This window comes from Letharia columbiana, assembly GCF_014066305.1.
Source record: "Letharia columbiana isolate WasteWater2 chromosome Unknown Sc0000003_s0, whole genome shotgun sequence".
NCBI classification, from domain to species: Eukaryota; Fungi; Ascomycota; class Lecanoromycetes; order Lecanorales; family Parmeliaceae; genus Letharia; species Letharia columbiana.
This window is the reverse complement of record NW_023501039.1, coordinates 1379633-1403238: the sequence shown is the minus strand read 5'-3', so window position 1 is coordinate 1403238 and position 23606 is coordinate 1379633. Positions and strand designations below refer to the sequence as shown.

Sequence of the window (23606 nt, the reverse complement as noted above, 5' to 3'; positions counted from 1 at the left end):
CTCAGCTTGCCTCGCGCCTACCATGCCCGCGAAGGGTAGTCTAGAATCCATTGGCAGTGTCCGTGCCATGCACGAACGAGCAAACGCTGAAACCGCAGACAATTCAGATTTCGGCAAGTTCCAGCACGAGAGTGATCCTCATGCCAATCATATTTTCGCAATGCAAGTTTCTATCGCTCCATGAAGTAAGATCGACAAAAGCTGACATTCCAATAGGTTTGGACAAGAAGCATACGACGAGTATATCCGCGATGTCGCGGCACAACGTCAACGCGAAAAAAGTGAAGCCACCGAGAAGCTCGCTCGCCGCACCGCCCGTATGAGACGATTCCTTAACATCCATACCAGGATCGAACACAAGCTTGCAACTCTCGTCACCAACGTCGCCAGCAAGGTTGTCCAGCGCCATATCACCGCCTAGAAGCCATCCTCCTACCACCTACGTCGAGATCTGGACCTGCCCAGCGCTATCTGTCAACCTTCCTTCCTCATCGACTTTAATCCACGGCTTTTTCGATCAGCATCACCTCTGTTGTCGAAATCTGCATCAGCATCGTTCACCTCAGGACGCCTCATCCGGAGATGGCCGGCTCTGATCGTCACGACCAGCCTCAAGCTAGCTGTATGTAATCACGAAGGCTTCGGCTCGACCGCATTCGGCACTACCTGTTTATACGAGACACTAATTTCTTCAGACGATTCAACCAAAGATGGCCGGCCTTAATCGTCTCTAACTCCGCTACCTTGACCCCATGAAGTCTCTTGCTACGTGCCTAACTAGGATACACTCACCAGTCGGCCTACCTTCACGTTTCGGCTACTTCAGCTAGCAGTCCCATATTACTGCCGACTTCCGCTACCGTCTGCTGCGAGCGCGGACGAACAACTACCGCTGGCCTGAAACCTTCTTTGGCGCTGCTCTCTACCAACATCCAACAGCCTCTACAATCTGGCTACCTCAGCGTGCAGTCCTGCGCCGTCAAACAGATCCACCGTACCTTCATGGCAGCGAGCTCGAACACACATTCACCGCGGACATCAGAACGATTTCGGCGCGGCACGCAGCCACATCAAAAGACGGGCAATTTAGTCTCCTGAGCAACTCCGACTCGAAGCTGTGGCGTTTGCAGACCAACTACAAAGTCACCTGCAAATGGGTTTTCAAGGTCAAATACAATAGCGATGGGACTATCAACAAATTCAAGGCCAGACTCGTTGCTAGAGGGTTCACGCAAGTAGAAAACATCGACTTCCATGAGACCTTTGCCCCCACCCTACGATTTGACTCCCTACGCCTATTTCTATCATATGCAGCAATGATGAACCTTCTGGTAGAACAAATGGACGTTGACAATGCTTACCTCAATGGCGACCTCCATAAGGAAATCTACATGACCTTACCACCAGGCTATCCATCAGCAACCAGTGCTAAGGGTAAGATGCTACTCCTCCAGAAAGGATTGTATAACCTCAAGCAATCAGCCCGCATCTGGAACGAGAAATTCAAGCATGCCATTAAGAAAATGGGATTCACAGCCACTACAGCTAATAGCTGTATCTTTATTCGAGCATCACCAGGGGGAATGGCCATCATAGCACTCTATGTGGACGATATCCTTATTAAAGCCAAGCTACAAAGCACTGTGAACCACATCAAGCATCAAATCCACAAAGAATTCAAGGCTACCGAAGCAGGCCCAGTCAATCTATCCTCGGCATTCAAGTCCACCGTGACTGGAAATCCCATACCTTGACCATTGAACAAGCACAGTACGCCGAAAAAGTACTCAAAGAATATTCAATGGACCAGGCGACTCCCATCCACACCCCCATCGATAAATATGAGTCAATCCAACCAGGTCGACCAGAGGAAGAACGTGCGGACCAACTACAATATCAGAAGCGAATAGGAAGCCTCATGTTCCTCATGACTGGTACCCGAATCGACTTAGCCTTCGTCATAGGAAAGCTCAGTCAATTCTGCTGTGACCCCACCGTCCGCCACATGAATACCGTGAATCGAGTACTCAAGAACATACGGGGCACCACATCCTTAGGACTACGCTATCAAGGGACTGGAACACCAAAAGGATTCGCGGATTCAGCATACGGTGATGACCAGGAGGATCGCAAGTCCACCTACGGATTCGCCCTGCTATGTGGACAAGCAGCATGTGTGTGGTATAGCCGAAAACAGCGAGGGGTAGCCACATCTACCACAGAAGCTGAATATGTGGCCCTGGCAGAAGGAGGTAAGACCATCGTATGGACCACACGATGGCTGCAAGGGGTCCGTTTTCGAGCACTAAATGAAGGCCCCATGACACTGCTCGGTGACAACAAGGGGGCCATTGGCCTTACAAGGAACCCCGAGCATCACCAGAGGACCAAACACATCGACGTTCAGTACCATTACATCCGTCAATTGGTTGAGGACGAGGCAGTCACCATAGACTACATACCCACAGCCCAAATGGCAGCAGATATCCTCACCAAACCACTCAACAAGAAGCTATTCGAACAGTGCAGGGAGCTACTTGGTATGTACAGCCATTCGAGCTATCAGACGACTCGAAGCTGTGGCGTTTCCACATCGCCACCATACCAATATTACCACACCTTCGACTGGCAGTCATGCCCTACCGCAGCCGGCATAGTAGAACCATCATCGTGAAAGTGTCGCCCAACCGTGCCTATGTAAGTTACCGTGGAAGCTTGAGTGTCCCATTACCAGTCTCACAATACTCGCAGCACCTTTAAGAGCGTCTCGTCTTCGGAATTTCGCCACAAAAATACCAAACATTAACGAAGACCACATCAAGGCACCCTTCATCAATATCCCACCAACATGTACAGCTCAGATGCTCGAAGCCACAGTACAATTACTTTTTGGCCTTCAAAGATTCTCTTCACGGCAACAAAATTCACACATTGCGATGGCGTCTACTAGACACGCTTACAGTCAGTCATTGTGATACAAAGCCTTTTGCCATCATGCTCACCACTTTTGCAGCGCTTTTGAGAGCGTCTCCACTCCAGCACTTCCACACGGTCGACAGGCACCTCGAACACCGCCGAAGACATCACCAAAGCACCAGCATCAACAACATCGCCAACATCTACTGCTCACATGTTCTCAGGCCTCCTCGCCGCCACGCTTAGCCACGATCCAGGCATCAGCAACCCCTTTCTGCTGGGAAACTAAATCAAACCTCGTCATGGCATTTACCCGACATGCTTGTAGTAAGTCGCTGACAAACCACACACATGTTGACATTATCCTGACCACTCTCGCGTAGCCTCGAGCATGATACTTGCAAACACAACAGCATACCACGGCCTCATCATATACTCGTTGGCTGTCAGCATCTCAAAGCAAGCGACGACAGAAGCAAAGGTCCGGGGTGGGGGTATTGGGCAGGAAATCGGGGAATGGGAATTGGAGAATCGGGGTTGGGGGTTGGTTTTGGAGTTTTGGATACTTTGAATTCTGGGGGTTTTGAAAGGAATTGTGGGAAAGCAGGTGAAAAGGGTTTTCTTGGCTTGGATTATGTCGAGCATTGAGCTTTTCGAGTTTTGTCCTGATGGGTTTCGTATTGACATAGATTAATGGAGAGTTGTTCTCAATCACACGCTGCTTCCGATCTTTTGCGCCACTACTGACAGTGGGATGGAATGCATGAGGGTCCTGGTTCACTCCAATCGCATGGTTGCTTAGTTATGCATTTAGGCCGCGAGAGGCCGCTTGTATAAATACCGACAGACCCAAGGTTCCTCGAAGCATGAAACGTGGTTCGCCTGAACACCTATCGTTGTTTATCTCTTGCACATGGTTTTTTCCATAAGTCTCCCTCGATCCAGGAACAGTGTGCTGAATATAAATTTGAGCTCTCGTTCCATCATTCTCCGTCATTCATGTCTGCTATCATTCATGCACTTAGGCGAAGCGACAGGGGACAATCAACCAATCAGATAACGAGCCGAAGCGGACTTTAGTTCCCTTCGAAACGCGACTCAAAAAAAAAGGTAACAATGGCAACGCAAACACCAAATCGTCGGTCACTGGGTCGCCCTCGTCCGACTCTAGCCCATTCAATTGTCACCACTGCCTCCTCTCCAAACCTGGCGCTCGCTTTTGAGCGACCTCCGCTCCCAACATCTCAACTCTCTGGCCGACGCGCCAGCGGCAATCTCGCTCTCAATCGGAAACTTTCTTACGGCCAAACGGGGGGCCCGGCTAGCTTGTCTACGATAGCAGATGGAAGTGAAGGATACACGCCCACGTCTGAAGGAGGATCGAGTCCATTCACCATGTATCCTTCCAAGCCTGCGAACAGCAGGACTATCAGTGATGACAAATTCGCAAACCAGAATCTAATGGTGGGAGATATGGTAGATGTGCCGGGGATGATGCATGGTACCATCAAGTTCATTGGCGAGGTCAAGGGCAAAAAGGGTCACTTTGCTGGGGTAGAGCTCAGCAAGGAATTCGCAGCTAAGGGGAAGAACGATGGAGATGTGGATGGGTCTGCCTCAATTGAACCTGTACGGAGGACTTTAAGCTTACCGTGATAAAGCATACGGTATTTCACTACAACCATACGCGGCGCCGGCATCTTCTTGCCATCTAACAAAGCTTACAAGCGGCTCTCTCCTACCTTCTCTGCCGACTCCATGCCTCCTACACCACCAGCGCCCTCCTTTGCGCCTGGTAGCCGAAACACCCCCACATCGTCAACGACATCAAGGTTCAGCCAATCCGTAGGCCCAGGCCGAGCACAGAGCCCTTTAAGGGCCAAGTCAAGGCCATCATTACCTCGACCAGAATCTCCGTTGCGGAAAGCTCAGAACGCTACTTCCACACCTTTAGGCCGACCTTCTCTAGGAGCGCCGAAGCTTTCCAAAAGCATTGTCGGTGGTCCACGATATGCGCCGAGCCCTACACCAGCGAGGTTTGGAGCTAGTGTGAGAGGAGGCAAAGATGGAGATCCAGGGAAGAGAACTATGAATACAGCCAAATCCACGCCTAAGACACCAAACAATGTTCGACCTCATTCTCGGAGCGAATCCCGCCTTGGGCCAGAAGCCATGTTTGACGAAGACTCGGACAACACCCCAATCGGTACTGCAAAGATTGCGTACGGAGCTCAGAGCACACAACAGAGTTCGCGGCCTGTATCGAATCAAGATCATGAGGTCAAGCAACTTAGGCTGATGCTGCAAGAGCGAGATAGACAGCTCGAGAAACAGACTAGCGATTTAGAGGAGATGCAGAGTAGTATAGCGGAACTGCAGTCAGTGGAGAGAACTCCGACACATAACTCCGCTGGCACGTTACGATCTAGAGGCTCTGGAATTGATGAATTGGATGCACCTTCTTTGCGTGCTCTAGTGCGGGAAAAGAATGAGAAGATTGCGACGCTTACTAGTGATTTCGATGCTCATCGCGCGCAATTCCGGAACACCATTGACAGCTTAGAGCGTACCAGTGATGAAACCAATCGAATCTATGAACAGCAGGTCGACAGCCTGAAGCAGGAGATCAGAGAGCTGCAAGATCGAGGTGACGACGTAGAGAGCGTCGCCCAGCAACTGAAACAACTGGAGGAACTGGTCCAAGAGCTCGAAGAAGGTCTTGAGGATGCTCGCAGGGGGGAAGCCGAGGCTAGGGGTGAAGTCGAGTTTTTGAGGGGAGAAGTCGACAGGACACGATCAGAGCTACGACAGGAGAGGGAAAAGGCTATTGCAGCTTTGAAAGGAGCGAGTGCAACCATGGATGGCGGCTTAAGTCCTGGCGGGTCGTCAAGAGAGGTAGAGCAAAGAGACGATGAGATCAGGGGCTTGAAGGCTATCATCCACTCCCTGAGCCGAGACGCCGTCCCTGAAATGGGCAGCCCAAGGCCTAGCAGTCGCCGAGTCTCGAAGCAACGGCATAGTGGTCTGAATCAGGCGAATGGTCATAGCGAAAGCCAGCTAGCAGAGGAGCGCCAAGCGAGAGAAAAGCTCGAACGAGAAGTCAAAGAGCTAGAGGGTTTGGTAGATCGGAAGACTTATCGTGAAGAGGAGCTAGAACATGAGATTAATCGGCTGCGCGAGAATGTCGCCCATTTCAGTGCTAGCAGCAATGGCTTCACCGAACGACCGCCTACAAGCAACAAGCACAGGCCAAATCTGAGCGAGCACTCCTCCGACGACTGGCCCGGGCAGGCGTCGGATAATAAGCAGCGAGGCGGCCACCTCGAGTCCATGCCCGAAGCCGACAGCCACTCCACCACCATGACAGACAGCAGCACCCTCTACTGCGACATGTGCGAGACTTTCGGCCACGAGATCCTCACATGTCCCACCATCAACGGCGAGCACTCCGACCTCCAATCCAACCCAAAGCCCAGTCCCCCCCCGCAACGGACGGGACGGGATGTCGTCACGGAAGGCTTCAAGGGGCTCGGCGTGTCGTCGCCACCGACGAATCACTACCCGGCGCCTCTGAGTCCGGCCAGGAGCCCGGCGATGACCCCGAAGGCGAACCTGATGCCGAATCCGATGGAACAGGGGCCGGTGGCCGGGAAGAAGAGTGGCGTGATCGATGGGGAGAGGTGGTGTGCGCTTTGCGAGAGGGACGGGCATGAGAGTGTGGATTGTCCGTTTGAAGACATGTACTGATCCACCCGTTCTCTTATTCACCTGCGTCTCGTCTTCCGCCAGCGGAATTGGGCCGGCGAGTCACCTGAGCATTGCAGGTGTTGGTTTTCCTGGAGATGGGCATCAAGGACGATACCTATCCTTCGCGGAATTGTTTAGTTACTAATGTATAACCTAGACGGCGTATGAGATGACGCTCCGTATCACTCGCTGTCACTCCACTTCGCACATGTTCTCTCTTGTGACAGCGACGTCCATGTTTCGATTGAGTCTATCCCATCTCATCTAATCAAACACACCCCATCCAAACCCCCTCAAAGCAAAGGATTACCCCTGTACTCAGGCGCCTCCCCATTCGTAGGCTTCTCCGCCTGCTTCTCCCCCTCGAGGCCCCCCTCCACGTCCTCGTCCTCCGCCTCGGCCAGAAACTTCTCCGCCTCCAGCGCCGCGACGCACCCGCTCCCCGCGCTCGTGATGGCCTGCCGGTACCGCCTGTCCTGCACGTCCCCCGCCGCGAAGACCCCCTCCACGTTCGTGTAGCTCGTCCCCGGCTTCGTGAGGATGTAGTTGTCGCCGTCCATGTCGAGGACGCCGCGGAACATGGCGGTCGCCGGGTCGTGCCCGACGGCGTAGAAGAGGCCGTTGGCCTCCATTTCCGACTCTTCGCCCGTGGAGACGTTTCGGAGACGCAGGCCCGTCATGAGGCCGCGGTCTTTCTTCTCGCCCGTAACCTCGGTCGCCACGGTGTTATACCTGACGCTTACCTTGGGGTGCGCAAGTAACCGCTTCGCCATCGTTTTGCTGGCCCTTAACCTGTCCTTCCGTACGAGCACGGTGACATGACTGCCGTATTTTGCCAGGAACATGGCTTCTTCGGCCGCTGAATCGCCGCCTCCGATCACGACCAGGGGTTTTTTCCTGAATATGGGTACAGCGCCGTCGCAGACCGCACAGGCGGATATACCGTTTTGCCAATATTTCTCCTCGCCTGGTAAATTCAACCGCCTTGCACTGGCCCCTGTGGCTACTATGACCGCCGAGGCTGTAACTGGCTCGTCCGTATCTTCAGGCCACAGTTTAAACGGCCGACTCGACAGATCGACCTTCTCTATCGTCTCCGAAATGATCTTCGTCCCAAACCTCTCCGATTGCGCCCGCATGGCATCCATAAGCTCTGAGCCCCCTATACCACCAGGGAATCCTGGATAATTCTCCACGTCCGTGGTCGTGGTCAATTGGCCGCCCGCAGCTATACCGTTTGCCAGCATTCCTTCGTATAACACCGGGTTCAGCTCGGCGCGCGAGAGGTAGACGGCTGCGGTGTGGGCGGCGGGGCCGGAGCCGATTATGATGACTTTGGAGTGCATGGATCGAGGTTTTGAGCTGGTATTGCCCAGAGGCGCGGAGAAGGTGGGGACGGACGCAGAGACGGGCGTGGGTTTGTGTTGGAAGGAGCCGGCCGCTGCGAGGGTGAGAGAGACGCTGGAGCGGAGAGGAAGGGAGGAGAAGCGGGGGAAGGTTTTGGAAAACAGGATGAAGGATGGAAGGGTGCAATTGGAATTAATAGGAGGTGCTGGACGATCTTGTTGCTTACCAGTCGAGCTGAGTTGAAAGTAGGAGGGAGAAGAGAATGGAAGAAGTAAATATACGAGTAGTGTCACCAGTCACCGGTATTATGATTTAAATTGTTCCCCTACGTTAGATGCTTTTAGATTTGTCAACGAACCCTCGGAATTTGCCGAGCACACTCAATCTGTGATAGGGCTGAGGATTCCTAAGCAAAGATTAAAGATCCAATGCACTACTCTGCCATGGCTACCACTCCAAGCGACATTGTGATTTTGATTGGCACACGTATAGTCAACCAGGCTCGAAAGGTGCTGTCCTTAGAGTATATGTGTCATGATTGTTGTGTGTTTAGCTGCTCGTCTTGTTCCATATCCCGTCGACAAAGATAGCATGAGAGCCTAAGTGTGCTGCTACTCCGTCAAACAACCTCATTCCTGTCACCCTTAATAGCATTGATTCGGAAAATGCTACCACTCGAAGACCCGGCCCAGCAAACCTGATAGATGCCATTAGGAAGAAGTTCCAGCCGCCACTTCATTCGCTAATCTTGCTCGCTCTTGTCCTTGTTTGATAAAGCCACAGGAACCTCAACATGATAGTTGGCACGGCTTTTCCAGAAATTTGCAATATCGGAGACGCTGCCGCTGGTCCTAGCATGTTGGGCGACAGCCAAATCAATCAAGAACTCGATAGGGCATCGACCTCCGAACCAGCCTTTCCTTATGGTCCCCCTGTGTGCAGCAAAATCAACAAATAAAATTCGCAAACGCGAGTTCTCCGAGGTGTTCTCATAGATGTCGAGTAACAATTCCACAGGCATGCGGTGTTCAGCTTGGAGTCTGAGAATTGCAAGATCAATGGTGGCATTCTGAAGTAGAGGAATATCTCGTGCTTCTGCGAAGGCGTAGAGGCTGGTCAGAATGTTCCATTGAATAGTCTTGGCTTCCTGAGCTCCCTGAGCCTCCGGCACAATGTTCCCGGTGTAGGTCCAGTATTGAAAGTGGCGAAATACTCCAGGATCGTCCTCGGGCATCTCGATTGACTGATCTTTGGCTTCTTTGAAGCTTCCGTTGATTGCGGCATGGAAGTACGTGGAGTTGTCGCACAGTAGCTTTTTGTGGATATGGAAAACTTGCTTTCCGGGCCCGACTTTGATCAGGACGATGGAGTCAAATGCGTCCCTGAGTCGGCATGAGCTATTGACAACACGGGTGCCGTGACCATGAAGAGACCAGCATACATGGTAGGTTTGTGGCCGAATATCTTGGGTGTCTTGGGGCCATACTTGTCCGCAGTGTAAGGCGCCATGATCTCCTTGAGCTCGGCAGAGGGTTGGTGCTAGCAAGATGAGATAGCAAGATGAGATAATGCAGCACCGAAGCCTTGAGGGTCGTGATGAGGGTAGTGATGAGATGTGTTGCCTGGTTTCAATCCTCGGTCGAAGTGAATCGATTCAAAAGTAAGAACAGCAGTCACGACCTTGGATAATTTATTCGATTTTCTACCTACTGTAAGACTACCCAGCTTTCTTAGGACCCGTGGGAATCTCTTTCACCAACTGGATCTTCCCTGTTGATCCTTTATCCGCCTTGGCCCCTTCAGTACCTTCCTTCCTCTCGTCCAACATGCTCTTGTCAAAGCTTCGTGGGTCCACCCCAAGAATTCCTCCAAGATTGTCTCCAGCCACGCTAAATTCCCGATACGCGTACTTCCACTCACTCAACCAACTCCGAATGGCCTTTCCTACCTTGTCTTTGCCATTCTTGCTGTGATGCCCTGTGCCAGTGATGGCGTAGACTGAGCGACCGGAATTCTGATGTTCAATGAGGGCGTGCTCAAGGTACTCCACGGCTTCTTCCGGATGTAAACCGTGCAAGTCGACGTATACTTCTTGTGCTGAGGAGCTGTCCCTATTTCGTTCTTCATAGAGGAGTCGGGCGGCCTCCCGATGGGCTTTCCGCATCAAGTCATTTTCAGATTGGCCGCGAAGACTCAAAGCCTTCGCAGCTCTGGCATCATTACGATTCCAAGCTTGAGCCGCGCTACCAAATGTTAACATCAACATATACATTCGTTACAGACCTCCTTACCTTTGTAAAAACTTGTTGCGCAGACCGCCATGCTTAAAGGCGTCCTGCCGCGCCTTGAGGTATTCTTGATTCGCTTTGGCGCCTGTCTCGAGCCATGGCACATGCTGCGGTGCTGGTATCGCATTAGCAGCTAGAGTGTTCTCACGGCTTCCAGTGTAACTTTTCGTCTTCATAAGACCTTTTCGAAGCAGCCCTGGAGCGGGCGATGGAGACATTCGAACGACATCAGCAAGTGAGTTGGGCGTGTTTTCTTTGTTGTTATGGCCGTGGCCATGACCACCACGTTTGCCGTGGTGCTTCTTGACTACTTTGATTCCAGCCGCGCCTAACGAAGGAAATGCTTCAGTATCGTCCACGGCTGGAATTGCTGGAGAGGGCGTAGGGTCGCGAGAACGGTGACGGCTGGTTGGGCGCGAATTGGGAGAGCCATAGGAAGATGACGTCCCATTCATTGAAGAAGTTCTAGCCTCGAAGTGACGTCGAGGTGTCGACATATAACTATTCGAACCTTGAGAAACTGAAGAATTATAAGAGTTAATTTGACTAGGTGAAGATGATTGCGTCCACTGGTTTATTGCTGGGGCTTGAAGCGCAGGGAACGTATCATAGTCTTGGACTTGGAAGCTGGGATGAAGTTGCGACGGAGGCGTGCCAATAGCGGCGTCGCCGAGGTTCATGGATTTCATGAGAAGTGCTGGATCATGGGAGAAGATACAGGAATCTCCTGCGAGGCAATTGCCCATCACCCAGTACCTGTAACATCAGTATGGTGCATCAAAGCCTAGAAGCAAATGCATACTTGCAGATGTGGCTGCTAAGGTCATGACTGAATCGGCAGTCTGCCCGTAAACAATTTCCATTGGACAGCCAATATTTGCAGACTATGTTGCTGCGGCCATGCTCGGTCTGATCGATCGTTATGGGCTCACTCGGCATCATGGATTTTCCAATGAGTATTTGGCCATCGTTCTCCGAAAAGTAGCTTTGCTCCTGCTGGTATCCTCCCTTAGTCCCCATCAGATTCATGAGCGTTGCACTCAGGTCGTATCCACTGGCTTCGAGAGCGCCCTCGATCTCCTCGTCCGATTTTCCATCGCCCATCACCGAACGTAGCATATCGTACGGAGACATCTCATTCTGCTGAGGCTGGATCCATGAAGCAGCCGCAGCGTTCAGCCCGCTTTCTGAGGCGCTGCCAGCACCGGAAGAGGATGGCCTACTGGTAGAGTCATCGTTGACCAGCCAGTCCACCGTATCACTACCGTAGTCTCCATATTCGTTTCGTTCGACGTGTGGCTCACTAAATTCATAAGAGTTCAAGCTCGGACTGTGGGGTATTGGGCTGGCGAAGGCCAGCCGAGGCGACGGGCGCGGAGAACCAAAGGGGCTTCCGCCGTACGACTTCGTTCTCATGAACGCTGAGGGTACGGCACCGAAGCCTGGTGGAGGGGCGGGACTCGCTCTGCTGAGAGCAGGTGATACAGGGGTGGAGGAGCGGGGGATTTGCCATGGCGCGGGCGAGTTGCGTCGAATGATCGTGTGGCGAACAGGCGGAGATGCAACGGAGGTAACCTTTGAGTCTCGATAGCGCCAAAGGATAGAAAGTACGGCATCTTCCAGAGGTTGGCCAGATAGTGACAGCTCTTTCTGAACAAGCTCCTCTAACTTTTCCGTCTTTTCTTCCTCTTCGAGAGTGTTGTCCTCGAGAACAGGCAGGCATAAGTCGAAGATCGCGTCAGAACCCATTTTGAGTATAAGTTGATCGTGGTGACAATCAGCTTTGACGTAGGAATTGAAGATGAATAATATATTCAGTGCTAAACTATAAGGCTTGAGGACATGGTGTGAACAGAAGGAACGACTGAGGATATCCGTTGCTCGAGCCGGTCGGCATTCATTTCCCTTCCGAAAAAGAAAGACAGCGACAGCGACCCAGCTCTAAAAAGGACCGCCACTGCGCTTCGTCCCGCAGAGAGGGAGTATGTGTGCATCTCAAGTAGAGAGATTGATGGAAAGGGTCTAGCACGCCCTCGGCGCTGCTTTAGCGCGTCTTCTTGAAACGTTGTCGTCGCCAGCTGTTTAAAAAAAAAAAAAAAATAAAAAAAAAAAAATTTAAAAAAAATTTTATTTTATAATTTTATAAAAAAAAAAAAAAAAAAATAAAAAAAAAATTTAAAAAAAAAAAAATTTTTTAAAATATTTAAAGGGGACCCTAAAACCCAAAAAAAAAAAAAAAAAAGGGAACTAGCCCTAATAAGACCATAACAGCTATAATTTTAAGGAGCACGCATTTATACGAAGTTATCGATAAATACTATACTGAAAATAATAGATGAAGACTAGAAACCATTAATAAAGAAGTAGCTACTGAAGATGCGATAGCATTTATAAAAGGGCGAATAATAAACTTAAAATCTAAATAGTCTTAGAGAAGTATATAAACTAGCTATTAACTAAGTAACCGAGATAATAATATAGAAAAAAGATTATGCATATTAAGTATTAGACAGCTAGTTTAAAAAGTAATATAGATAATTAACTACCAGCGTATAAGCGATTCTTAATATTCTTCTTATTATTAAAGAAATTTCTATTATATTATTAGTAATATCGAAATAAGATTAAATATTATATAATAAGCTAAATGAGATTATTATAAAGTTATAAGACGAGATAATAAGTAAAGTATTAAAGAAGAAATACAGCGAGATAATTACGATAATTAATAAATATATAAAAAGTATAAATACTATAAGAAAATCTATTAAAACGGCTAGAAGGCTAGAGGCGATATATATATTATAACTACAAATGAGAAGAAGGCGAATAAACTAAGAAAAAGTAAGAATTAAACTTTAAAGATAAGTGATAGCGCGAGAGTAATTACTAAAACGTATAATCTCTTACCTATAGAGTAGGATTAATATATTTAATATTAAAGATATAGTCACGGCAATTAAAAGAATTTAGAATAAGAATATTAATACGCTAAGTCTCGATATAGTATAACTAAGCTAATTTGATGCGAATAAAGAGAATTATAATAAGGGTTTATTAATCATCGAATTAGTATCTCTAGAGAAAGAAAATAGAGTACTAAAGAAGGCCTAATTATCGATTTAAAACTATATGATTATTACGTCTATAATAAGCAGAAATCAAGTAATACTATATACAAAAAACGATTATCTATTAACTATATACTCTAAAAAGAATTATTTAGTATATGGGAAATATTTAAGAAAGTATTATTATAAAGAATATATAGTCGACACTTATAAATACCCGATTTGCGAGAGACTATATAAGATTTAAAATAAGATATATATAGTAAAGAAGAGGAGATAGCGAGAATAAGAATAATAAGATAATAAACTTCTTTACGATTTATAATAACGAAGAAAGTACTAATTAACTATCAAATAAGCGATTAATTAAGCAATTACTTCAGAATACATTCAATCATAAACAAAATAAGGAATTTTTTAAGATTAATATTTACGCGCGGTAGACTAATAGATAGAGATAAAATAATTAATAGGGGAGAAATTAGAGGGCCAAATCTCGAAAGAACTACTATATCAAATCTTTAGCCGAGTAAAAGAAGATATACTTTATATTACTAATAAGGGTCTTATCTAGAAATAGATCGCCTTTTAAAGTAGTAGATAAAGCTAAATAATATAAGAATAATATAGCGATAGAGGAAATTAATAATCTCGAGAATAATAGATAACCTCTAAGTTAAAAGAGTAATAATAAAAGAATTGCGATTTCTATTAATAAGAATAAAAAGAGATATATTCGATTTATCGATAACTAAGAAAAGGAGAATACTTAGAAAGAGAATATGAATTCTATAAACTAGGCGAAGCGAGTAAATAATATTAATAATAATATTAAAAATAATAATATATCTTAGTTAGCTATTAATACTATAATATAATATAAGAAAATCTAAAATAATTATAATAGAACTCTTTAATAATAAAAAAGATCTATAATATCGATATAGTAGTAATTTAAAAGCTCAAAGAAACATTAATATAAATATGTCGTATTATCTTCTAAAGGATAAATTTAATTTAATCTACCTCTATTATAATAATATACGAGTATACTTCTATATTAATAAGAGAATATCATTAAAATAATAATACTTATTATATTACTTATCGAATCTCACACTCTTAATATTAAGTTCGAAAATAATAAAATTATACGTATATATAATATCTATAATCTCGACGATTAATAAATAAACGAACTTAACGAACTATATAAGACGCTTATAAGTCTAAGGATAATAAATAAATTATATTAGATAACTTTAATCTATATTATATAATATAAAGAAAATTAGATACTTATATCGATAAGAGAGTAGAAGAACTAATACTTATAGCGAAAGAATTCCTATAAAATAAGCATTATTAGTGAAAATAATAATATACGAAGAAAACTATTAAATAATAATAAATCTACTATTCGTTACTCTAATACTAATAACAAATATTATTAATTACAATATCGAAAACGACTTGAAAGTAATTTAACTATCTTTTAATTCTTATAAAGCTTAAGCTCTATAATAGAGTTAGTATTAATAACACGCTAAAACTTTAATAAATTAGACGCTAAGGTCTTGAGAGAGATACTCGCCTAAGTTATAATATCGAAAGAGTATCTAATTAATTTCTTAAGAAATAATAAAAATCTTATTAATAACGATATCGATTATTAAGTAGCGGCTATTATTAACTCTATTCAAGCGACTATAGAGGAATTCACTTCGATTATTAAATTATCGCTACGATCTAGATTAAGATTTATATTAGAATATAAGAAAGTATAAAGATATTACAAATCGCTAAAAAGAAGCTAAAAAATAACACTCTCGAAGAAAGTATAGAATAAATATAAAGTCGCTAAGAACTTTAAAAATAATTTAATTAAGAGAACTATTAAAAAGGCGTTTAGAGAATTTATAATAAAGACGTATAAGTCGCTATAAATAATGTGAAAAAGACTAAGTAAGTTAGAAAATAACTTATAATATAGACGTATCTCTTTACTATTTAATAAAGATAAATAAGAATATAACGAATTAAATCTAAAGGTAGATCTTCTTATAAGAATATTCTTTCTATTATCGATATAGACGGAGTTAAATAATATTAGCGTTAATATAATATATTTATAAACTTATCTAATAGATATAATTATTGTAAATAAGATAAGAAAGACTATAATGTAGATATCGTTAAAGAGAGTATTAAAGGGAGATGCGATCTCTAATCTAATTCTCAAGAAGACCCTAAAGTCGTTACTCTCTTATCTATATAGAATATTTAATATATATATAACGAATAACTACTATCTAGAGCACTTTAGGATATCGATAATAATTATCCTTCGAAGTTGGGTAAAAACTATTCGATTTCTAAAGGTTATTAATTAATAGCTCTACTTAACACTATAGAAAAGATAATAGAGTTTATTCTTACTAGGAGAATAGCGTATCTTACGAAGATATATAGACTTCTATTAATTATATACATAAGAGGCTATAGATTACGATTATATAAATACGATATTTATTATCTTCTAGAAAGAATATATTAAATCTAGAACTCTAATAAAGTAGCTATAATATTACTATTAGATATTTCAGATATATATAATAAAGTCTCTTATTCTCGACTACTCTATAATCTTAAAAGCGAAAAATCGATATGAAAGTAGTTAACTAAATAGAATCGTTCTTATTTAATAGAATAACGGTACTAAAAACAAGTAAATACTTTATATTAAAGACTCTTATAGTAACGAAATTCTTTAAGAATTATCGCTATTATCTATACTTTATCTCTCTATAACTTAAATCTTATTAATAAATATAATAATTATATCGACTTAAGAATAATAGCTATCGGCTTCGTAGATGATATAGACCTTTTAATAATAAGAGACTTTATCGAGAAAACTATAACGCACTCTATAAAATTTATAACGAAGTTTATATAAAGTAGGCGTTATAATATGAATTAAAATTTAATTTTAGTAAATATTAACTACTATACCTTAGTAGAAAATAGAGATTTAGCTTAGATTATTTCTTATAACTTAATGAGAGATAATATATTAAGATAAGACGCTTTATCCGCTATCTAGAAGTCGAAATCGACTTTAAACTTCTATAGAGTTATTATAATAAGAAGATTCGATCTAAAGCTACTAAAAGTATCGATATACTAGTGAGAATTATCGAATTAATATAGAGTAGTAATTATAAGAGTATAAGATAACTCTATTAAACGATAATTATTCTATAAATAATATACTACTACTTAGTATAATACTAGTTTAAAAATACTATCAGCTATAATAAAACTTATCTCTTATTACTATAAAGAATTTAATCTTAAATAAAGAGAAAGATAACTAGAGTATTTAAGATTATATTTATTTTAGTACTCGATATAGAAGCGTATCTTCTACTAGTTAAATAATAACTAGATAAGATTATCTTAAAAGCTATCTTATAAATTATTATTAGTTTAATATATAGCGAGATTATTAAGTTATATTTCGAGCGATAAAAATTTAAAAGAAAACTTAAAAAGAATAGAAAACTAAGTTTATTAGAGCGATATATTAATAGATTTAAAGAATAATATAACGATATTAATAAGATTAAGAAATTACGTCTTTTCAGCGCCGCCCTTAATTAAAAATCTTTTAAAATAATAATTTATAAAACTAAGAAAGTCGTTAAAGAACTAGCTAAAAGATCGATAGATAAGAAATATATAATAATATATATAGACGATAGCGAGATTAATAAAAAGGTGGGAGTATTACTATATTATTAGATATTAATTCTACTTTTAATATCTATTTAGATTTAAGCGATTAATATATAATATACTCGATAAAGCTATACGATATTTTTAAGCTTTAATTATAATAGCTATATATTAAATAAGACTATAACTTAGTAGAGTTATAGTAAATATAAATAATTAAATATTAATTTAGACTATCGAAGATTCGAATAAGTATTTAAGATAGATTTATATAATATAAATAGTATAGATTATTAATTCGCTAAAGTATCTCAAGATAATAATAGAATTATACTAGATCTCGATATATATTAATATTAACAATAATAAATAGGCGGATAGAGAGGCGAAGAAGACTATTAACTAGCGAAAGCGAGTAATCTATAATAAAAGAGTGAAGATAAATACTAACGAAATAGTTTAATTATTAATTATATAGATAAGAATAATATCGATAATTAAGATAGCTATTAGAACTATATAATAAAGTAATAAATTATTAAATAGGCTAATAAGAAGTAAAACGATATTCTTAGAAGAATTTAATTAACATCGTTGAAACAAATATAACTTCTATATTCGAGAGTTAAGCGCCTAAAACGTCCTAATAATATAAATAAGAATCGAGAAAATAGATCTCAAGGCCTTTCTTTATAACCGATAGATATCGAATATAGAGAATAAAGAATACGAGTATAAAGTAAAATAGATAACTCGGTATATTCTTTATAAATGTAAGCTATTTAATAAGAAGCGAGGAATATAATAAATCGAAGAAAGAAGAAAGATAAAAGAGAAAGTTATTACTTATAAGAATATGCTAATAAAACTACGCTACGCCTCTATAGCGACGGACTTTATAAGAAATATTAAGCTTATTAGATAATATTAAGCCCTTAATAAGAATTAACAATAAGAATTTACTAGGATAAACGATTAAAAAAAGGACACGTCAAAAAAAAATTAAAAAAAAAAAAAAAACCCTTTTTAAAAATTAAATATAAAAAAAGGGAACCATGAGGTAACTTATATAGCCTCATTTATTTAAGACTATAGATTGGCCGAAAGGATTAAATAGATTATGTAACTCGCATAGTCGGCCACTAAGGCATGACTGCAGGATAGTATGATGTAATCAATCAATCAATCAATCAGCTGTTTACTTAACGAAAACACCATCTAGACCATCAGGAAGCGAGTATGGATAATCATGATGGGCAGAAAGCTAATGCTTCGCGCGATGATTCCTTGGGACGAACGGCATGTTGGGTGCACCAGCGTGTGTCTGCAAACACTTTAGATGTACTTGAGCTGGAAGTATGAGAGTAGGTGATGTTAAAGTCGAAACCTCCGGAACGTCCTTACTGTGGATCGTTCAGGGATACTATCTACGACTTTTGTTCCTGCTCTATTCTGCCTGATGCTATTTGTCGAGCATACTGCAGTACTGGACTTTATGCCCTATGAGTATTTGTATCTTCCAATATTGCGCTCCAACATGCATTCGTCACTGATGCGACTCGTTCAAAGGCTTTTCAAGCGGTTGCACCCTTTTGTATGCTTTATCTTCAAAAAACAACGCACCTCTCGCCCACCGGAACCATTTCTTCATACGCTTTCCCATGGGATGGAACATAATTGCGTCGATCTTCGAGATGGGGTGGGAACGATGAAACACTATTTTCGCAGCTGATAGATCTTCTGCCTCCAATGTGACTGCATGTCCGGCACTGTGTCCAGCCGAGAACGCTACGTCTGCAATGGCAGAGACAAACCCATCCTGGTCGATTGCTTCTGCCGCTGGGTTCTTGCTAAAACTTGTGGAAAATCTTTAGGACTGGCTTTCCCGGCCACTGTCGACTGTGGCGTTTTGTATGTCCTTGGAGCCATATCATGCGGCCCTAAACGGTATGCAATGATGGACACAATCGATGAGAGCCTATGAGTATGAAGTTGGTGTCCTCGTTTTAGCGTTAAGTGTCTGGGAGCGTGGAGTAAAAAATAAGAAGTGACTTGGAGGAAAAGATGGTCAACGCGGTCCAGCTCACCTTAAAGGTGCCAAAAGTAATATGATGATTGAGTCTAGAGTTCTATGCTATTTTTGCATCCGCCCAATGCGATCTATATTCGAATATACCTAGGCTGAGGGGCATCACTCCCTTCACTGCTCCTTTCTCGTGTCCCGTGTCTCTTGCTGTTCCTGCTTCTCCACCTCACCAGCATCTCTCTCGGCCTCAGCCGCTTCGTTAGTCTGGCCCTCCCCCTTTTCCTGCTCAGCCTTAGCATTAGCCTTCCTCTGATCTTCTTCGTCGATGTTCTCGGTGTCCTTTGGCGACGATCTGCCCGACTCGCCATTCTCCTCATTTTGTTCATTTTCTTCTTCGATCAAATCTTGTTGCTCCTTGAGAACCTCAAGTCTCTGCTTGTTCGTCGCAGCACCTTCTGCATTGTGAACCTCAAGCTCGATCTCATGGAAGAGTTCCTCAGGGATGGATGACAGGACAGCCTGTAACGAGTCGAACTGGGACGCGATCTCCGAGTCTTTACCTTGAGTGTACATGAAGGCATTGCTCAGGACAAGTAGCGTGGACGGGACGCCATACTTGAGACGCAGGTCAAGCCACATTTGAAGATCATCTCGTAGCCGGCCAGGGCTCATGCCGTGGGTTCGAAGACCCCGCGAAGCACATGCCATTTGAAGTTCCGGGACTGAAAGGCTATCGACGCCCTCATCGGAGATGGCACGATCGTCGCGTTTGATCTGGCGCATACGATGTCGGATCGCATACCGAAGCATCATATCTGTGCCAAAAGCGTTGAGATTCATGTATTTGGTCATGCCAACCAGCTGCGGACGGGACAGGTTGTCAAGAGTAAGATCGTCCTTGAAGATCTTGCAGACTTTGACGACATCCGCATGAGTGGGTGACTCTCCAGTGGCGCGTACTTTGCGGAAGAATTCAGTGAATTCTTCCTTCTGTGCGTTGACAGCGCTGACTGGGAGACCGGTCTCTTTGAGCGTATCTCTCAGAAAACTGCTGACCTCCTTGCGCGTCGTTCGGAGATGGCTGGCTTTCTTGTCCTTTGACGTCTGACCTTCGTAGGTGCTTGGCAAAAGATTGGGGAAAAGCTTGAGCGCTACGGGGAGCAGGAGCTCGGCAAAGGGAACTATAACGAAAACGGAGAATGGAACAAGCCGACCCAGGTCTTGCACTGTACGTTGCAACTGCCGGTTTTCTCTTCGGCTGAGCTCGTAGCCAGCTGCCATTTTCACGGCGAGCTTCGTACTGATCCTGACCTCGGTAGCAAGCAGCTTTGTCCCATCCCAGTAGTGATGCACTTCTCGCTTTACCTTTCCCCATAGTGATAATTTCGGTTGCTCCTTTTTGGACTCTGCCAGCTTCTTCTCTTCCACTTTAGCTGCTGCTGCCTTGTCCGCAGCGAGCTCGTTCAGGCTTCTGTCTTCCATGGCTTTCGTCTTTGCGACCCCAGTGACTTGTCCTTCGGCTTTTCCCGCTGTCGTCTGGTCAGTAACTGATGATGCTACATCTGACGCAACTTTCGATGTTGAAGATTTCTTTGAATCATCGGGTGGAAGCGGCTTCTTGGCTTGCTCAGCGTTAAAGCCTGGAGGTGGGAATCCCGACCCTGCACCACCGCTTGTTGAAGTCTCTGTAGCGTAGCCTCGTCGAGGAAGGAGTATGGCGAGCGCTCGAAGTTGTGGTGGTAGGTCTGTGGCATTGCGTCGCAGAAATGCGGAGTGAGCAGGGGATGGAGTGAAGGTGTTCCTCAAGGGCAGGAAGGCTATACAACATGTCAGTCGAAGCCTCTACCAATACCCATCATCACTTGAGCCCTACCCCCGGTACGGAGCGTCTGCCGCGCAGAAGCATTCTGGACGGCTCTGGCTGACGCGCTCATATTAGGGAAGTAATGGAGAGAGGCAGATACTTCGTGGCTTTGCAGCGACACCGATGTGACTGTACGCGTTGTACTTGCAAGCCTTGATGGATAGGGAAAAAGTCGTCACAGGGTTGTGTCGATGGGGACCTGCTGGTAATATTTCCCCTTGGTCAGGACTTGGGACTTTTGGCCGCCCTCGGTCGCAATGTCGGCCCGATGTCCTGCAATCCCTTAGACGTGGCCTCCACCAAGCCTCTTCGGGTTGGCTAGCGCTTAGTAATGGAGCGAGCGCTACCACTACCACGTCTAAGCGCATATCTCTACACGTTTTACGAGTACGTTATAATTCACATACCAAAGGAGCGAACATGAAATGAAACGGCTGGCCTAAAAAACGGAGGTTACCTAAGATGCCTACCTATCCTACATGGGCTTCGAGGTTTCTGATGCTTTCAACTCCTGAGACTCTTGGCTCAAGCCTATATAACAGAAGAAAGCTGCTGGCTTCGAAGTCTTGCAGGGGCTGGAAGAGGTGTCTATTGGCTAACGAGCACCTCAAGCCTCACGGAGCGATCTTCGATAGCCTTTGTTACACAGAAAGTCATCTTTCTCAACTGCATGTACTCACAATGAAGAAGGATATTGTGTCGAATGTGTGACCACCGGAGGGTTTTCCGCTTCAACAAAGCGCTAGGGTAACGGTTGTGGCCCAAAAAAGGTTTCGCCGAACATGCCGACCGACTCTCCCACCTCTTCTACGTCTATCTGCTCTGTCACATTATTGCGCGTCTACACCTCTCTTTGTACATATGTACATCCCTTTTACAACCTCAACATGAGGCTGTAGCATATAAAGTCCGGAAGCTTCGAGCTTCTCGCGCTGGCCCGAGCAGCTCATCAAACCCGGATCCCTTGATTCCCCCTCTACAAGCCGACCTACTTCTCCGCCCCGCATACCTGCATATCGCCTCCGAATGGCCACGAAGGAGTTCAAACGCGCCGCTCGCATCATTCTCGTCGGTGCGCCTGGCGTTGGCAAAGGAACACAGGCCGAGCGGCTCATGAAACGTTTCCCTCAATTGTCCGCTGTGAGCTCTGGGGATCTTTTGCGCAATGCCGTTCGCAATAAAACGCCCTTGGGTAAGCCCCATTACCTGTCAACGGACATCAGGTCCTCCCGCCGGCATTACCGTCATGTTACATGAGCACCTCTAACAGCGTCTCTATTGCAGGCCAAGAAGCAGAATCCCACATGCAATCCGGCTCCTTAGTCCCCGACGACATGATCCTCCGCCTCATTCTCTCTGAATTGAAATCCAAATCTTGGATCCCACCCAGCACCTCCCTCACCGATGCCGGCCCCGCCCTCCCCTCCTCCTCCCCCACCGCCTCATTCATCCTCGATGGCTTCCCCCGCACCTCGCCTCAAGCGTCAAAACTCGACTCGCTCATTCCTATAAACCTAGTGGTGTCACTAATCACTCCGGTCAACATCATTCTGGGTAGGATAGCGAATCGATGGGTGCATGCGCCGAGTGGGAGGGTTTATAATACGGGCTTTAATAAACCGAGGGTGGAGGGGAGGGATGATGTGACGGGGGAAGCGCTGACGAAGAGGGAGGATGATGGGGAGGAGACTTGGAAGGCTAGACTGAAGAAGTTTGAGGAGACCAGCGAGCCTCTGCTAGAGCATTATGAGAGACAAGGGGTGCTGTGGAGGGTAGAGGGTAACAGTAGTGATGAGATTAGTCCAAAGCTTTTTGGGGAGTTTGAGAGTAGGTTTTGTTGACAGCGGTGGGATGAGTTAGGTAGGTTGTGTATAAAGGTGTCCTATTCATATCCCGAATAAACTCTAGGGAAGCCGAAAACGACTTTTCGGGATCATATCTCTGACCTCTTTTGCATTTCTCCAGACGCGCTCGAGACATGGATATCCGCCAAGCCAGGCGCTCCGCTCATGCTAGAACAGAAAGCAACATCCGCCAAGAATGCAGTGCCCAAACACCCCTACAAATCATCCCTCTCATCATCCGCCGGCATCCTGCCCAACAGCTCCTCGACCAATACAATCAACTCATCAATATCTGGCCTCTCCGCCGGCTCAACCTTCAAACACCTCCGCACAACATCCTTAACACCATCACCAACGGCCCCCTCCGCGGGCCCCTCCGCCGCTCCGTTGACCTTCCCTTTGCCCTTCGCATCTTTCTTGGCGCCCTCATCTGGGAACCTCCAATCTCCGCCCAAGACACAGATACTCAGACTCCCTCCTGTCTCTTCACTTCTTGCTTCAAAAGGGCTTTTGCCCGTTAGACAGGCGTACAAAGTGCATCCCAAGCTCCAGATGTCGACCTTGGTGTCTATGACGGAGCCTGTTTTGACGTCGAAGAGTTCAGGGGCGCGATAGGGCATGGTGCTGTGTTCTGCGGCGGTGTCCTGGACGGCGAGGGCGAGGGAGCGCGATGTTATAGGGGTCGGAGCAGGAGCGAGCGATCCGAGATCCATTAGTATTGGTGTTTTGCCGTCATCGGCAATCATGATGTTGCCTATGAAG

At 44.7% G+C, this 23606-nt stretch overlaps 10 protein-coding genes across 10 annotated transcripts; 5 read left to right on the top strand and 5 right to left on the bottom strand.

Moving 5' to 3' along the window:
* Nucleotides 1-22: 22 nt before the first annotated feature.
* HO173_001928 (uncharacterized protein) lies at nt 23-421 on the top strand (the record flags this gene model as incomplete). Its single annotated transcript, XM_037303864.1, has 2 exons — nt 23-162; nt 217-421. The coding sequence occupies 2 exons, from the start codon at nt 23-25 to the stop codon at nt 419-421; spliced, it is 345 nt and encodes a 114-aa protein (XP_037169586.1).
* A 2573-nt stretch (nt 422-2994) lies between these two features.
* On the top strand, nt 2995-3162 carry HO173_001927 (uncharacterized protein; the record flags this gene model as incomplete). Its single annotated transcript, XM_037303863.1, has 1 exon — nt 2995-3162. The coding sequence occupies one exon, from the start codon at nt 2995-2997 to the stop codon at nt 3160-3162; it is 168 nt and encodes a 55-aa protein (XP_037169585.1).
* A 56-nt stretch (nt 3163-3218) lies between these two features.
* HO173_001926 (uncharacterized protein) lies at nt 3219-3487 on the top strand (the record flags this gene model as incomplete). Its single annotated transcript, XM_037303862.1, has 2 exons — nt 3219-3243; nt 3300-3487. The coding sequence occupies 2 exons, from the start codon at nt 3219-3221 to the stop codon at nt 3485-3487; spliced, it is 213 nt and encodes a 70-aa protein (XP_037169584.1).
* Nucleotides 3488-4032: 545 nt separating this feature from the next.
* On the top strand, nt 4033-6663 carry HO173_001925 (uncharacterized protein; the record flags this gene model as incomplete). Its single annotated transcript, XM_037303861.1, has 2 exons — nt 4033-4526; nt 4578-6663. 2 exons carry the CDS (start codon nt 4033-4035, stop codon nt 6661-6663), a joined length of 2580 nt encoding a protein of 859 aa, XP_037169583.1.
* Nucleotides 6664-6956: 293 nt separating this feature from the next.
* HO173_001924 (uncharacterized protein) lies at nt 6957-8009 on the bottom strand (the record flags this gene model as incomplete). The annotated part of the gene is made up of 1 exon (XM_037303860.1): nt 6957-8009. One exon carries the CDS (start codon nt 8007-8009, stop codon nt 6957-6959), a length of 1053 nt encoding a protein of 350 aa, XP_037169582.1.
* Nucleotides 8010-8752: 743 nt separating this feature from the next.
* HO173_001923 (uncharacterized protein) lies at nt 8753-9519 on the bottom strand (the record flags this gene model as incomplete). Its single annotated transcript, XM_037303859.1, has 2 exons — nt 8753-9392; nt 9452-9519. The coding sequence occupies 2 exons, from the start codon at nt 9517-9519 to the stop codon at nt 8753-8755; spliced, it is 708 nt and encodes a 235-aa protein (XP_037169581.1).
* Nucleotides 9520-9727: 208 nt separating this feature from the next.
* On the bottom strand, nt 9728-12047 carry HO173_001922 (uncharacterized protein; the record flags this gene model as incomplete). Its single annotated transcript, XM_037303858.1, has 3 exons — nt 9728-10253; nt 10302-11054; nt 11101-12047. 3 exons carry the CDS (start codon nt 12045-12047, stop codon nt 9728-9730), a joined length of 2226 nt encoding a protein of 741 aa, XP_037169580.1.
* A 7263-nt stretch (nt 12048-19310) lies between these two features.
* Nucleotides 19311-21070, bottom strand: HO173_001921 (uncharacterized protein; the record flags this gene model as incomplete). The annotated part of the gene is made up of 2 exons (XM_037303857.1): nt 19311-20953; nt 21010-21070. 2 exons carry the CDS (start codon nt 21068-21070, stop codon nt 19311-19313), a joined length of 1704 nt encoding a protein of 567 aa, XP_037169579.1.
* A 956-nt stretch (nt 21071-22026) lies between these two features.
* HO173_001920 (uncharacterized protein) lies at nt 22027-22841 on the top strand (the record flags this gene model as incomplete). The annotated part of the gene is made up of 2 exons (XM_037303856.1): nt 22027-22192; nt 22285-22841. 2 exons carry the CDS (start codon nt 22027-22029, stop codon nt 22839-22841), a joined length of 723 nt encoding a protein of 240 aa, XP_037169578.1.
* A 218-nt stretch (nt 22842-23059) lies between these two features.
* HO173_001919 (uncharacterized protein) lies at nt 23060-23590 on the bottom strand (the record flags this gene model as incomplete). Its single annotated transcript, XM_037303855.1, has 1 exon — nt 23060-23590. The coding sequence occupies one exon, from the start codon at nt 23588-23590 to the stop codon at nt 23060-23062; it is 531 nt and encodes a 176-aa protein (XP_037169577.1).
* Nucleotides 23591-23606: the final 16 nt, after the last annotated feature.